This window comes from Pseudophryne corroboree, chromosome 6, assembly GCF_028390025.1.
Source record: "Pseudophryne corroboree isolate aPseCor3 chromosome 6, aPseCor3.hap2, whole genome shotgun sequence".
In the NCBI taxonomy this organism is placed as follows: domain Eukaryota; kingdom Metazoa; phylum Chordata; class Amphibia; order Anura; family Myobatrachidae; genus Pseudophryne; species Pseudophryne corroboree.
In genome coordinates this window covers 546,787,929-546,802,719 of record NC_086449.1, presented here as the reverse complement: position 1 = coordinate 546,802,719, position 14,791 = coordinate 546,787,929, and the positions used below count along the sequence as shown (strand labels likewise).

Genomic DNA, 14,791 nt, shown 5'->3' with positions numbered 1-14,791 from the left:
GGTGCCTGTGATGGCACCCTGCAACCATTAACTTTGCACCAGTGCATTCCTTAGTGTTCCGTGGACACAACAGACAGGAACTTTGCCATGTATACAGCTGCACAGAGCATCTGCTTGACATGCATGCACTGCCATGCTTCAGGGTGCTGGCTGGCCCCGTCCCCTATATGTGATATCATGGTGTCATGCACAAAGGGAATGGCACAGGGTGCATTAAATCCCTGTTATGGGGGTGAAAACTGGCTGTTTTTGATTGACAACTTTCCTTATACACTACAATTTAGATTTGAGTTAGGACATGCTGCTCCCAAATACAAGTCTATTTGCACATTTTCAATCTTCCTCACCTGCAGTGTAGTGTGGCCTGTCCAGGTGCAAAGTTACTCCTTATTTTGCTTTGCTCCCAACTCAGAATCAGCACCAAAATGCTTTAAAGCAGAGGTTCACAAACTTGTTTGAATCATTGCAGACTAGAGTATCAAAAAAAAATTTCATGGCACTCCTGGCCCCAAAGTTTCTTCTACCCCTTTCACACAGCAAATTAATTTACCGGGTGAAGCAGTTCTACCTGGTAATTTGCCGATAAACATGGGTCCTTTTTTCTGTGTGAAAGGGTCAACCCGGGTTGAAATTCCCTGAACTTCGTCCCAGAAATTTACCAGGGTTGGAGACCCGGGAATTTCTACCCGGGTTGACCCTTTCACACAGACAAAATACCTGTGTTGATCTGCAAATTACCGGGTGGAAATTCTTGACCCAGTAATTTTGCTTCTCTGTGTGAAAGGGGGGGGGTCAGACAGAGACCGGGAAAATGCCGTGTAATTGCCGGGATTTCTGTCTGAAAAGTGTATTATTGAGATATTTAAAAATAAATATTAAATTAAGTAAATTGTGCTTATATGTCATTCTTAGGTTTATAAGAGACAAGCTTTGCTTTTGTTTGTCCATATATTTATGATTAGCAACCGCCAGCACTGGTTTTACCAATTACATTGACCATAAATAATTTTAATTGGTCCTGGACCAACAATCCAAGGCACCCCTGCAAGTGTCCTGAGGCACCCCAGGGTGCCACGGCACACAGTTTGAGATCCACTGCTTTAAAGTGTTTAAAGAACACACCCAGGGCCAGTGCAAGGTTTCTAGGCACCCTATGTAAAGCTACACAATACTGCCTCTTGGGAGTTCTCAACATACTGTATAAACTCGGCTGATGTAGGGAACAGCATGATGGATGACTCATCAGACCAAGCATCAAATGTCTAGGTTTTACAATGCTGACACAATGGGGGGAATTCAATTGCTATCGCCCCCAATCTCCCATCTAAAGTGACGGAAGTTCGCAGGGGGCAATATACATTTGATGTCCCCTATTGCACTGATCTTGCCCATTAGTGTTTGGTTTAGCCTCGCAAAGCAGATAAATTGACTAAACTAATAGCCATGATCTGGAAAAGTGCTGTTTGGGTGCCTAAACTAATCATTTTTCACACATTTTAGCTCGCCACCCCTGGCGTGTGCGAGCTGAAATATAGACGCCGGCAGCTGAACGCGCCCCGAATGGAGCTACATTTGAATAGCTCCGTTGGGCGCCATCTAATGGCTACTGGCCACAAATAAATTTTAGTCTCGCCCAATGTATTCCTCTGTTTAGCATGTTTGTCAGTAATCAGAGATCTGGCACTTGCAACTCTAGCATGGATGTTGGATTTGTGAAGTTCTCAACAGTTTTTGTGCAAGATGAATTCTGAGTTCTGCTGCCACATTTGCTGCAGTAGTTCTATGAATTTATACACAATCCTATTCAATGTTTGGTGTTCCCGTTCACTTAGTTTTGGTTTTGGCCACTATTCCCCTTAGCTGATGATGTTTCTCCATGCTCCATATATGGAATCATAACCTTGGAACTGTTGCTTTGGAAACACAGACTAAAGTTTTTGTCAGATGCTTCAGCTAAACATGGATAAATCTAAAATGTTACTGTACATCCACCACAATCTGTAATGCAGCTACACAGTACATACATGTACATAATGAACTACACAGCATTAACAAAGTAATAACAACAGATCAGTACAACAAACGCTCTTGCAGCATTACACAAAGTTACAATCACTATACTGTCTAGTGTTTCCATTTTATGTCCACATCCTGAACTTTTGGCTAAAAACATTAACTGCAACATTAACTTCAGTAAAGAAGGCAAGTAAGGTGCTAGCGTGCATAAAACAGGGAATTGAGACAAGGGACGAGGATGTAATCCTGGTGCTGTACAAATCATTGGTACGTGCGCACCTGGAATATTGTGTTCAGTTTTGGCACCACTGTATAAAAAAAGATATACTCAAAAGGGTTCAAAGGCGAGCTACTAAATTGATTGAATGGCTAGAGGGACTGGATTACGAGGAAAGGCTTACTAAGATGAATATGTATACACTGGAAAAGAGGCGTCTAAGAGGAGACATTATTAATATCTTCAAATATGTAAAAGGACATCACAAGGAGTTATCAGAGGAATTATTTATTAAAAGAACTATGTTTAGGACACGTGGGCACTCGCTGAGGCTGGAGTAGAGAAAATTCCGTACACAACGGAGGAAAGGGTTCTTCACTGTTAGTGCAATAAGGATTTGGAATTCCCTGCCAGGGAAGGTGGTAATGGCAGACTCCGTAAATGCATTTAAAAAATGGACTGGATAAATTTCTGATTGAAGATGATATCCAAGGTTATAACATTTAAAATATTGACGTTTATAATCTGGGTGTAACATGATTTATATTTGTTAACTAGTCATAAAACATTACTTCAGCAGGTACATTATAATCAATTCAACTCAATATAGAATACAGGTTGAACACGATGGGCATTTTGCCTCTATTCAACCTCAATTACTATGTTACTAACAGATTTTCCCAGCATAGATAAATGTCTTCTGACATTCTTCACAACTTTATCTTGGATGTACTGTACACTGCAATTTAACCTCTGATACCATTACATACATGTTTGTGACTGTTAATAGTAGCTCTTTTATAGATTCAGTATAGACTTGTAACAGTCATTTGATCATTTAGTACATAAAGCTTTTTTTTATGTTTTAATAATGATGTTTTCTGCTGTCCAGAAAAGTGGCATTTCAGAAGGTCGAGATCAGTCATTACCATGGTTCCCACAAGAAGCCTGGTCAGCTTCGAAAGCTCATACAGTAGACAGTGGACATAAAGCTAAAAGAGAAAACCTCAACAGCAGGTAATGAAATTGTGTGTGTGTATTTGGATCCAGTTGTACCCCTTTCAAACCACATAAATAACCCGGTATCGACCCGGCATACTGCCGGGTCAACACGGATCAGTGTGCGGTGCGAAAGGGCCATGGTCGAATTCCCGGGTCACCTGACCCAGTAATTTAACCCAGGAATAGCGCAGTGTTATTCCCGGGTTGAATACAGGGTCAGTGGCAGCTTGAACAGGATCCCGGGTCGATGCGACCCAGGACCCGTTCACTACATAGGGAAGAGGCGGCGCGAAGATGAGCTTATCTCCCAGAGCCGCCTCCACCCCCACTAACGGCTCCGCTCCCCGTCGCTGTGGCAACCGGCCCAGCATATTGCTGGGTCAGGAAGCCAGCAGTAAGGATCCAATGCCGGATCCCACCAGGGAAGGACCCATTTCCAAATCCCAGGTGGGATCCGGCATTGGCAGTTTTGGGCTGTCACCTCAACAATATTGGGCCATTTCAAAGTAAAATATCTACTGTTTATTACATGAACAATACTGCATAACTTCCAAATAGATTGAAGATGTTTAAAATATACTCTTACCAGATAAGAGGAATTTAATATGCTTTTATAAGTGTAATTTACTTTCTTTGCTGAAAAACTCAGGTTGTCATTTTATAAAAAATTCTGGCCCTTGGTTCTGATTAGCAGGTTCCAGGGATGGCACCCTGCAACCAATAACTTTGCAGTATGGTCATCTGTAGTGTTCTGTGAACACTGCAGACAGGCACCCTGCCATGTATACAGCTGCACAGAGTGTATGCTTGACACGCATGCACCTCCACATTTCCAGGTTCCTTTAAACAGTGGGGTACTTCACTACTACAAAAGAGTGCACAGGTGGAACTGTGACCTTAGGACCTTATTCATTATCAGTTTCAGTTTTGCTAATTTAGCAAAACTGCAACTTATTTATTTACTACCAGTTATTTATATAGCACACACATATTCCGCAGCACTTTACAGAGAATATTTGCTCATTCACATCAGTCCCTGCCCCAGTGGAGCTTACAATCTATATTCCCTATCACATGTACATGCACACACATTCACGCCTAGGGTAATTTTGTTGGGTGCCAATTAACCTACCAGTATATTTTTGGATTGTGGGAGGAAACCGGAGTACCCGGAGGAAACCCAGGCAAGTATGGGGAGAATATACAAACTCCGCACAGTTAGGGCCATGGTGGGAATCAAACCCATGACCTCAGTGCTGTGAGGCAGTAATGCTAACCATTACACCATCCGTACTGCAACTTCCTAGAATCACATACTGAGGGCTGACAAGCACAGGGCAAGGCCGCCCAGCATGCTAATGGCCACCAGCAGTGCGATCATAATTCAATTGTGATTGCATCGCAGACCCCACAAATCATGGGTAGCCCCCTGCCTGTGCAACCTGGCTGCGATGGAAGGCACAGGGTGGCATTGTTTTGTTTTGCAGTGGCTGCGTGGACTCCTGCATGTGACATCACCTCGAAAATGGCTCAGACCCACCCCCGTTTCCGTCACTGTGCCCCTGCAATGTTGTGTCGCCGCCCCAACTGTCAATCAGACATAGGTGTTCACATCAATGGGATGTGATCGCATTTTCCGGGCCATGCACGCGCAGAACAGGCTCTGCGCGTGCGTAAACTGGCCTGAAAATCGACCAGATGCGATCACATTGCAATAGGAACTGCTACCGAATAAGGTCCTTAGATTCAACTTCTTGGGTATTGGGCGCGTTTGTACTGATGATGATCACATACCATGCCACTAGCGCACGCAGGGGGGGGGGGTCTGAGTACCCAGAAACCCCCCCTGACAGACCAAATTATTTTTTAAAGCAAAAAAAAACGGAGCCGCGGTCCACTAATTAGGCTCCGCCCCCTCCGGAATTTGGCCCCACCCCTTCAAACACCGCGGGTTGTGCACTTGCCCAAGGTGTGTGTATTGGAAGCTGCTCTAATTGCCTCAGTCCCCACTGGCTGCTGCTTCCTGTTACTACCCACCCCACTGTCTGATCTTCACTTGTAAGTGCAACTATTATACTAGCTTATATTTTTCATCATGCAGTGTATATATATATATATATATATATATATATATATGTATATAGTATGGCCGGCACTCCCTTATGTAAAATATAAAACTCTGGTGCCCTCCAGCAGCAGCAACAGTCCAACAGAAAAGAGGCGGCATTCTGAGATTTAAAATAGTGTGAATAGTGTGTTAAACACACACATTGACAGACAACGTTTCGGGGCCACTCGCGGCCCTTTGTCATCTCATCTCATGTAGGTCTGTCTATCTACAATAGTTTAACGAACCCAACATAGACTGGGTCACTCCAGTCTCCACCCCCGTGCTTGGCTCCTCCCCCTCTGGTAACCCCCTCCTGCAAATCCTGCGTTTGTCCCTGCATGCATTATACAATAATTGGTCCAAAAAAAAATGTTGACTATTTTTCTGTCAAACATTGTCACATCAACCTTTTCACTATATCAAATTTTTCAACCTTTAATGTTCTGAAAAAATGTAATGATCTGAAGCAGTTTTAGTGACTTTAATCCAGGGCGTCCCATGTTTTAAATTTGAACCCAAAATATTATCCTACTGTATAATTGTCTAATTGTCAAGACATACTGGTTGATGACTCACTCCTTATAAGCCCCTCCTCCCCCACTAACGGTCAATGACACTGTAGCATGGACCCCAGCACACAGTATTACGCTGATCAGTATAATACTGAGAGCGAATTAGTGGGAAACGCAGGCAGCTCACACCATAGTCGCAATACCTTATACATATAGCATGGGTTATATCTGTTAAATGCAACAAGAGCATATGTTTCATGTATGAGGTCCTCCGTCTACTGCTGGCTCTGTCTTTGCAAACAAAAAAAAACATGAAAGCACACAAAAAATGTCCACAGGGGTCCCCCATCCCTTTTGAATATTTTAACATTTCAGAATTTCATTAAAAAAATATATATATTCTAGAGTCTGTTGTATTTTCATACTCTATTTGCTTTACCCCTAGTAGGTTTCTAAACGAGGACAAAGTATTAGATAATAACATTTATTTAGCATATGATATTGACTTAAATACACATGTAATGCTAGTTACCATTTAGAAGATAAGCTATTTTATTTAATGCCAATCAATGGACATTGAGGTATTTGTTAGATGTCCAGAATTCTCAGAAACCTTATAGTATCTAAAATTTCACATCTTACAAAGCTGAAGGAAACTTATTCATTTTCTGGAACTAGCGTTACAAGTTAGTTATAGTGATGTTCACCTTCAATATTCAGCTTCAAACACTGGGGCAGATGTATTAACCTGGAGAAGGCATAAGGAAGTGATAAATACAAGGTGATAAACACACCAGCCAATCAACTCCTAACTGTTAATGTACATATTGGAGCTGATTGGCTGGTGCATTATCACCTTGCACTTATCACCGCTTTATCACTTCTTTATGCCTTCTCCAGGCTTAATACATCTGCCCCACTGATTGCTCTTGCATGTGAACACATGTAGTCAACCACCATATACTAATAGTAACACCACCTACTAATAAATTGTAGAACTCCCAATTGCAATGAGGGAAAATCAAACATTAAATCTCTTATCAACATTTTCTTTTTTAGTATTATGTTAACTTTACATAAAGTTCTCTCTACTTAATAATGTAGATACCAACATTATATTTATGATTAATGTTGCTTCAGCTATGACCTCATTTGTTGGACGCGGAAAATTTATATTGAAGAAAATGTATTTTTTTACCAAATGTGTCCTCTTTTTTGTGAAATGGCCCTATTGCTATGGATTTACAAGAGTGTGGGCTTAACTATGTTTTATATATATATATTAGAGATGAGCGGGTTCGGTTTCTCTGAATCCGAACCCGCCCGAACTTCATGGTTTTTTTCACGGGTCCGAGCAGACTCGGATCCTCCCGCCTTGCTCGGTTAACCCGAGCGCGCCCGAACGTCATCATGACGCTGTCGGATTCTCGCGAGACTCGGATTCTATATAAGGAGCCGCGCGTCGCCGCCATTTTCACACGTGCATTGAGATTGATAGTGAGAGGACGTGGCTGGCGTCCTCTCCATTTAGATTATAAGAGAGAGAGATTTACTGGAGCTTAGGACTAGGAGGAGTACTGTAGAAGTGTAGAGAGTGCAGAGAGTTTACTAGTGAGTGACCACCAGACAGTGCAGTTTATTTAATATATCCGTTCTCTGCCTGAAAAAAGCGATACACACAGTGACTCAGTCACATACCATATCTGTGTGCACTGCTCAGGCTCAGCCCAGTGTGCTGCATCATCTATATATATTATATATCTGTCTGACTGCTCAGCTCACACAGCTTATAATTGTGGGGGAGACTGGGGAGCACTGCAGTGCCAGTTATAGGTTATAGCAGGAGCCAGGAGTACATAATATTATATAGTGAGTGACCACCAGACAGTGCAGTTTATTTAATATATCCGTTCTCTGCCTGAAAAAAGCGATACACACAGTGACTCAGTCACATACCATATCTGTGTGCACTGCTCAGGCTCAGCCCAGTGTGCTGCATCATCTATATATATTATATATCTGTCTGACTGCTCAGCTCACACAGCTTATAATTGTGGGGGAGACTGGGGAGCACTGCAGTGCCAGTTATAGGTTATAGCAGGAGCCAGGAGTACATAATATTATATTAAAATTAAACAGTGCACACTTTTGCTGCAGGAGTGCCACTGCCAGTGTGACTGACCAGTGACCTGACCACACTGACCACCAGTATAGTTAGTAGTATACTTATATTGTGATTGCCTGAAAAAGTTAAACACTCGTCGTGTGACTTCACTTGTGTGTTGTTTTTTTTTTTATTCTATAAAAATAAAACTCATTCTGCTGACAGACAGTGTCCAGCAGGTCCGTCATTATATAATATATAATATATACCTGTCCGGCTGCAGTAGTGATATATATATATTTTTTATATCATTTATCATCCAGTCGCAGCAGACACAGTACGGTAGTTCACGGCTGTGGCTACCTCTGTGTCTGCACTCGGCAGGCAGTCCGTCCATAATTGTATACCACCTAACCGTGGTTTTTTTTTCTTCTTTATACATACATACTACTATGACATCTCTTTATCAACCAGTCTATATTAGCAGCAGACACAGTACAGTACGGTAGTTCACGGCTGTGGCTACCTCTGTGTCTGCACTCGGCAGGCAGTCCGTCCATAATTGTATACCACCTAACCGTGGTTTTTTTTTCTTTCTTCTTTATACATACATAGTTACATAGACATCTCTTTATCAACCAGTCTATATTAGCAGCAGACACAGTACAGTACGGTAGTTCACGGCTGTGGCTACCTCTGTGTCTGCACTCGGCAGGCAGTCCGTCCATAATTGTATACCACCTAACCTTTTTCTTTGCATCATGTGCTGATTGGGGAGGGTTTTTTGGAAGGGACATCCTGCGTGACACTGCAGTGCCACTCCTAAATGGGCCCGGTGTTTGTGTCGGCCACTAGGGTCGCTAATCTTACTCACACAGTCGGCTACCTCATTGCGCCTCTTTTTTTCTTTGCGTCATGTGCTGTTTGGGGAGGGTTTTTTGGAAGGGACATCCTGCGTGACACTGCAGTGCCACTCCTAGATGGGCCCGGTGTTTGTGTCGGCCACTAGGGTCGCTAATCTTACTCACACAGCTACCTCATTGCGCCTCTTCTTTTCTTTGCGTCATGTGCTGTTTGGGGAGGGTTTTTTGGAAGGGACATCCTGCGTGACACTGCAGTGCCACTCCTAGATGGGCCCGGTGTTTGTGTCGGCCACTAGGGTCGCTAATCTTACTCACACAGCTACCTCATTGCGCCTCTTTTTTTCTTTGCGTCATGTGCTGTTTGGGGAGGGTTTTTTGGAAGGGCCATCCTGCGTGACACTGCAGTGCCACTCCTAGATGGGCCCGGTGTTTGTGTCGGCCACTAGGGTCGCTAATCTTACTCACACAGCTACCTCATTGCGCCTCTTTTTTTCTTTGCGTCATGTGCTGTTTGGGGAGGGTTTTTTGGAAGGGACATCCTGCGTGACACTGCAGTGCCACTCCTAGATGGGCCCGGTGTTTGTGTCGGCCACTAGGGTCGCTTATCTTACTCACACAGCGACCTCGGTGCAAATTTTAGGACTAAAAATAATATTGTGAGGTGTGAGGTATTCAGAATAGACTGAAAATGAGTGTAAATTATGGTTTTTGAGGTTAATAATACTTTGGGATCAAAATGACCCCCAAATTCTATGATTTAAGCTGTTTTTTAGTGTTTTTTGAAAAAAACACCCGAATCCAAAACACACCCGAATCCGACAAAAAAAATTCGGTGAGGTTTTGCCAAAACGCGTTCGAACCCAAAACACGGCCGCGGAACCGAACCCAAAACCAAAACACAAAACCCGAAAAATTTCAGGCGCTCATCTCTAATATATATATATATATATATATATATATATATATATATTGTATATCTATAGCAATATTGCTAGAGTGATAACCCAAGTGGATCCAAAACAGGGTCTTGATTCAGAGAAATTGTATATTAGGATGCACTCACCAGTCTTCTATATATGTTTATTCTATATATATTTAAGTTTTCACTCATTAGTCTTCAGCAAAGCAGCAAGTTTTATTTACCCAATAGGCAGAGTACAAGCATTATTATTATTATCATTATGCTTTATTTATAACACACCACAAGGGATCCGCAGCATCCAATTACAGAGTACATAAATGAAAAATCAAAACGGGACAATAGGGACATACAGTTGAAGACCTATTTGGATTCAATCATCTTGACAAAGGTCTGAAGAGGACAGCAACATAGATGCTTGTACTACTGTATGTCTAATGGGTAAATAAAACTTGCTACTTTGCTGAAGACTTGTGAGTGAGCACTTAAATATATAGCTTTGTGTGTATATATATATATATATATATATATAGTATGAGCTGTTTTATGACAATTGCTGAATAAAACCTGCTGAATTTTCATGCGCGGAGAGTGCACCCCCATTTTGGATTACATATAGGCTGTTTTTATTCAACCTTATTAAAACCTGTAAGGCAAGTACAGCCCCTCATCAGAACCACCCTGTTACCTGAAGCTTAGAGCTAGATTGCACCATTCCATGACTCCAACCTTCCAGTCCTCTCCAGTAGAGCACTGTAGACCTTTGCTGAAAAGACTAGATGCTGCGAGCTGCAGCATAATAAAGCAAACTGCAGCACAGTCCATTTCCAAGATTCAGGTAATTTCAGGTAATGAAAATAATCTTAAACATTCCTTCAAATTACCCAAATGCTGCACTTGCAACCAGGATATTTAGAGGTTACCCTTCCCATATGTAGCTACAGTGCTGCATTGTTTAGGGAACATTGGTTAGAATTTCACTGTTACTAAATTGCATGTTAGTGATAAATATGTTCAGCTATATAATGTTTTATCTGCTGAGTAAAGGGATGTGTTTAAATAGTTTCTCTGACAGCTAGACAAATTACTAATAAACAAAGCATTATCTTGTAAAAAGGATGGAGTTGCAAAAATAATTACTTCATCATACGTTATCCCATTACCACCAAGCTTTTAGTTACTTATTCTGAAACATTCACGACCTTTGTCTACAGGCTTCAAATAGCCTGTAGAGTTTATACTTGAGATTTGAAGATTATGTGCTAGTGTAATGAAATGGCAGTGATGCTGTCCGTTAAATCATTCCTTATTTAGCAAAATTAAAGGATTTCACTTACAATTGTTTAGAGTCTTATAATAACACTTATTTGTAACTGAAAAAGCTGTAAATGCTCAAATAAGCATGTTATTGTGATGTCACTACGAAGACTGGTGACTAATAAATATTACTAAAATGTATATTAACACTTGCATAGTACCAAGCACATGCTGTTACAATTTACATGTGTGAAATACACACACATATAAATATATATATATATATATATATATATATGTAATTTTATAAGTGCTCTACTGCAAATTATGTCTGTTGCTTTTCAAACATACAGATAAAATCCAAAAGTTATGTATTTAAGATGTATCTTTCCTTGCAGCGTGAGCAGAAATTGCTCTTGCTGCAGAGGTTTTAAAGCTTTTACCTGATAATAACACGGGTAACATAATAATGTTAGGTAATCTTTGTTACATAAGTATGCCATCCATTTCTTTAGTTTTATCTTCGGCAATGCCATGTATCGGCTAAAAGAATTAGGCTTCTAGATTACTAAATGATATAGATGCCTTTAGTATTTGTATTTAGTGGAAGGACATGTCTTTTTATATCTAGATTAGATATATATGTTTTTTCTGTGCAGGACAGGATTTGTATGCTGATGGTAATTTTTGAAATGTTCTTTAAGTAATTGAAATATAAACATTTCAAAATGCTTACAGACTTTGAGAAACCTTTCACGATAAAGCTTTCCTTCACTATTTAAACTAGATTTTATTTCAGATTTTGGAATGCATAAACAGTTAGCTGAAACAGCTTTAGACTACAAAGCCTTAGAACATTTCATTTTTTAACTGATTTGGCCTACTATTTCATATGATGTCAGGTCGGAGAAACAAAATCTGTCACATGTGTCTAGCATGAAGTCCAATATTGACGTTTCCTTCAAGTCGGAGAAAGAAGAAAAAATTTCCCAGGAGTGGTATGTAAAATACTTTTTACTATATCTCAATGTGTCATCATGAAACCAAAATGCACAACATGTATGTAAGTAAAAATACACTTTCCTGTAGGGGGTTTAAAGATGCATCTACTGCACAGATGATGCTGAAAAGAGCCCAGAAGATGAAGTCCAAGCAGGCAAAAAAGAGTAAAATGTTGGGTGAGTAACTGGGAGCCAGAGTTTTTCATGACTGATTTGTGTCATAATCATTGTGATTTGCTGACATGCTGGCCACAATTAATTGCATACAGCGATGGAACCTATAATATAAAATGGCTCATATTTTGTATTAATGTAACTATATTATTAGGAATACATACAGTACCAAAATCTGCATGGTGTGTTATTCTTCTAGTTAAATTCAGGATTTTGTAATGATATGACCAATGGTAACTTATCCTTTCGATCGGCAGCTATCACTATGTCTCTAAAACAAGAATGTTATTTTGAAGAACAGTATTGAGCCTTTTCAAGGCACAATACTATATTACCTTACCACCAAGCAATATAAAACATGCCATAACCATTAGATTTCATCCTTTTATATTTTCATACGTATTTTTAGTGTACAGGATTACAGCACAATCGTATAATTACTGCCCAGATCTAATCCTCAGATGACCCCCACATGAAAGAATTTGGAGTCCTACTGAAGGTCATGACATGCACGTTCCATCTAGTTACAGTCTGGGTTTTTTTTGCTTTTCTTTTACCATGAAAATTAACAAATATTGGGAACATTCTGTCATTTTAAAAATACAGTTTCAACATTTACTAGTAAGATACAAAATAAATAGGTTATGTCATTTCATTCTACAACTTTTTAATTACAAATATACTAATGTAAAACAAGATTCACTGAAGAATTGATTGCACTATGAACACTTGTTACAATATAATATTTTATGAAACTGATCCTACCACTCTATATAACTATATATTGCCATTACACAATATGTGCTGTAGGTTATGCACAGGTTTACGTTACAGATGTGGATAGAGTAGTGTAAATGGAACACTGTCTGTTGTCTTGTCAGTTTCTTATTTATTCTTTATTAGAAAGTTAATACTCTACACCTAAAAACATTTCAAAGATGTCCCATCCTTTACATTAGAACTTTGGCCCAATTTGTAGCCACCAAGCTTTTTATCCTGGAGGTAAATATAGTAAAGTGGAAAATAAGCATAAAATTGTGATTATATTCGCTTTTGGTCTGTCAAGATGTATTTAATATTTCCAAAGACAGATGGAATACATCAGAGTTTTACTGGAGTTTACAAATTACCTCACTAGAGCACCATACTTCCGTCACCTTCTTCAGTTTTAAATAAAGTCATGGTAACTTCTCTGTCTGCAAATATCTGTGATTATGGCATTTTCATATTAACATGATCTTTCATATTTTGTTCCCCTTAGTCTTAAACATTGGTATAATGTTATGACAGAACATTAAAGAAAAAGAAAGGTTAAAAGTTATGTATAGGTGACCAATAGATCCGATATACCCCTCCAAGGCTTTTCTGCGGCTCTTGTCCCCCCATTGCATCCTTTATACACCTTATTGTATGATGCGGTAATTGTAATCGGATCTGGGCCACAAGCACATATAAACAAACTTTAACCATTCCGAAATCAAAATAATACTTTCACACTAATCAGTATTCCATGTTCCATGTAAAGAAAAAAAAGGTGAAAGTTAATATTTTCATTACTTTATATATCATAAGTGGCCACAACACTGAGAAAAATCAGTAATGCAAAGCAGCTTGTATTTTTTTATTATATTAAACCATACTCATGCATCTAGTTAATGTATTAATAGCATTTTTCATCCAGGTTGTGGCTGATCATTAAAGACCATACACAGACACTTGTCTTTCATTATAATCATTCCATATATTTGCCGTTTGGAAAACTATATTTGAATGTTACTTTTACTTGTATGTGCAATTTACTTTGAGAAGTTTTGAGTGAGAAATATTCATCAATTTTGTCATCTTAGCTGATGTATGTAGAAATGCTTCACTCTGGCAGTTGTGTCATATAACAATCAGGATCAAGCAAGGCACACATTACTAACAAATGGCTGTTTCCTAAAGGAAAAGGTTAGCAACCCAGATTATGTGCTGACATCACTTTGCATGTCATTACTAAGCAGAGGTGTAACATGGCCTATTTTGAAACTTGATTTTTAGCTTAGAGACCAAAAACTGTGGAGTTATGAAGCTATAGTATGCAATACAAGTTATCTTTGTATGTCACATTTTCATAGTAAAATTGTCTCTTATTGAATGCTGTGTGGGGAATGTAATAGGGTGTGAGAATCAAGAAGTGCGAGATTATGTGAGAGTTTTCCTGGTTTTCTTTTTTTTTTAAAGTGGCAATCATTTACATGGCAAAATCAACCTGGTTTTGCCATATAAATGATTGCCACTTAAAAAAACAAAAACAAAAGTAGAACTTTCACATAGGGGGTAATTCAGAGTTGATCGCAGCAGCAAATTTGTTAGCAATTGGGCAAAACCATGTGCATTGCAGGGGTGGCAGATATAACATTTGCAGAGAGAGTTAGATTTTGGTGGGTTATTTTGTTTCTGTGCAGGGTAAATACTGGCTGCTTTATTTTTACACTGCAATTTATATTTCAGTTTGAAAACACCCCACCCAAATCTAACTCTTTCTGCACATGTTATATTTGCCGCACCTGCAGTGCGCATGGTTTTGCCCAACTGCTAACAAATTTGCTGCTGCGAACAACTCTGAATTAGGCC

At 39.7% G+C, this 14,791-nt stretch overlaps 1 protein-coding gene across 1 annotated transcript in view; it reads left to right on the top strand.

Annotated features, from left to right (window-relative positions):
• Window positions 1-14,791, top strand: part of LRRIQ1 (leucine rich repeats and IQ motif containing 1) — a 323,521-nt gene that overhangs the window by 192,878 nt on the left and 115,852 nt on the right. Inside the window, exons 19-21 of the mRNA XM_063927664.1 lie at window positions 3,126-3,250; window positions 11,903-11,998; window positions 12,090-12,178. Of these exons, the coding sequence (XP_063783734.1) occupies window positions 3,126-3,250; window positions 11,903-11,998; window positions 12,090-12,178 (310 nt within the window). The remainder of the gene's footprint in view (window positions 1-3,125; window positions 3,251-11,902; window positions 11,999-12,089; window positions 12,179-14,791) is intronic.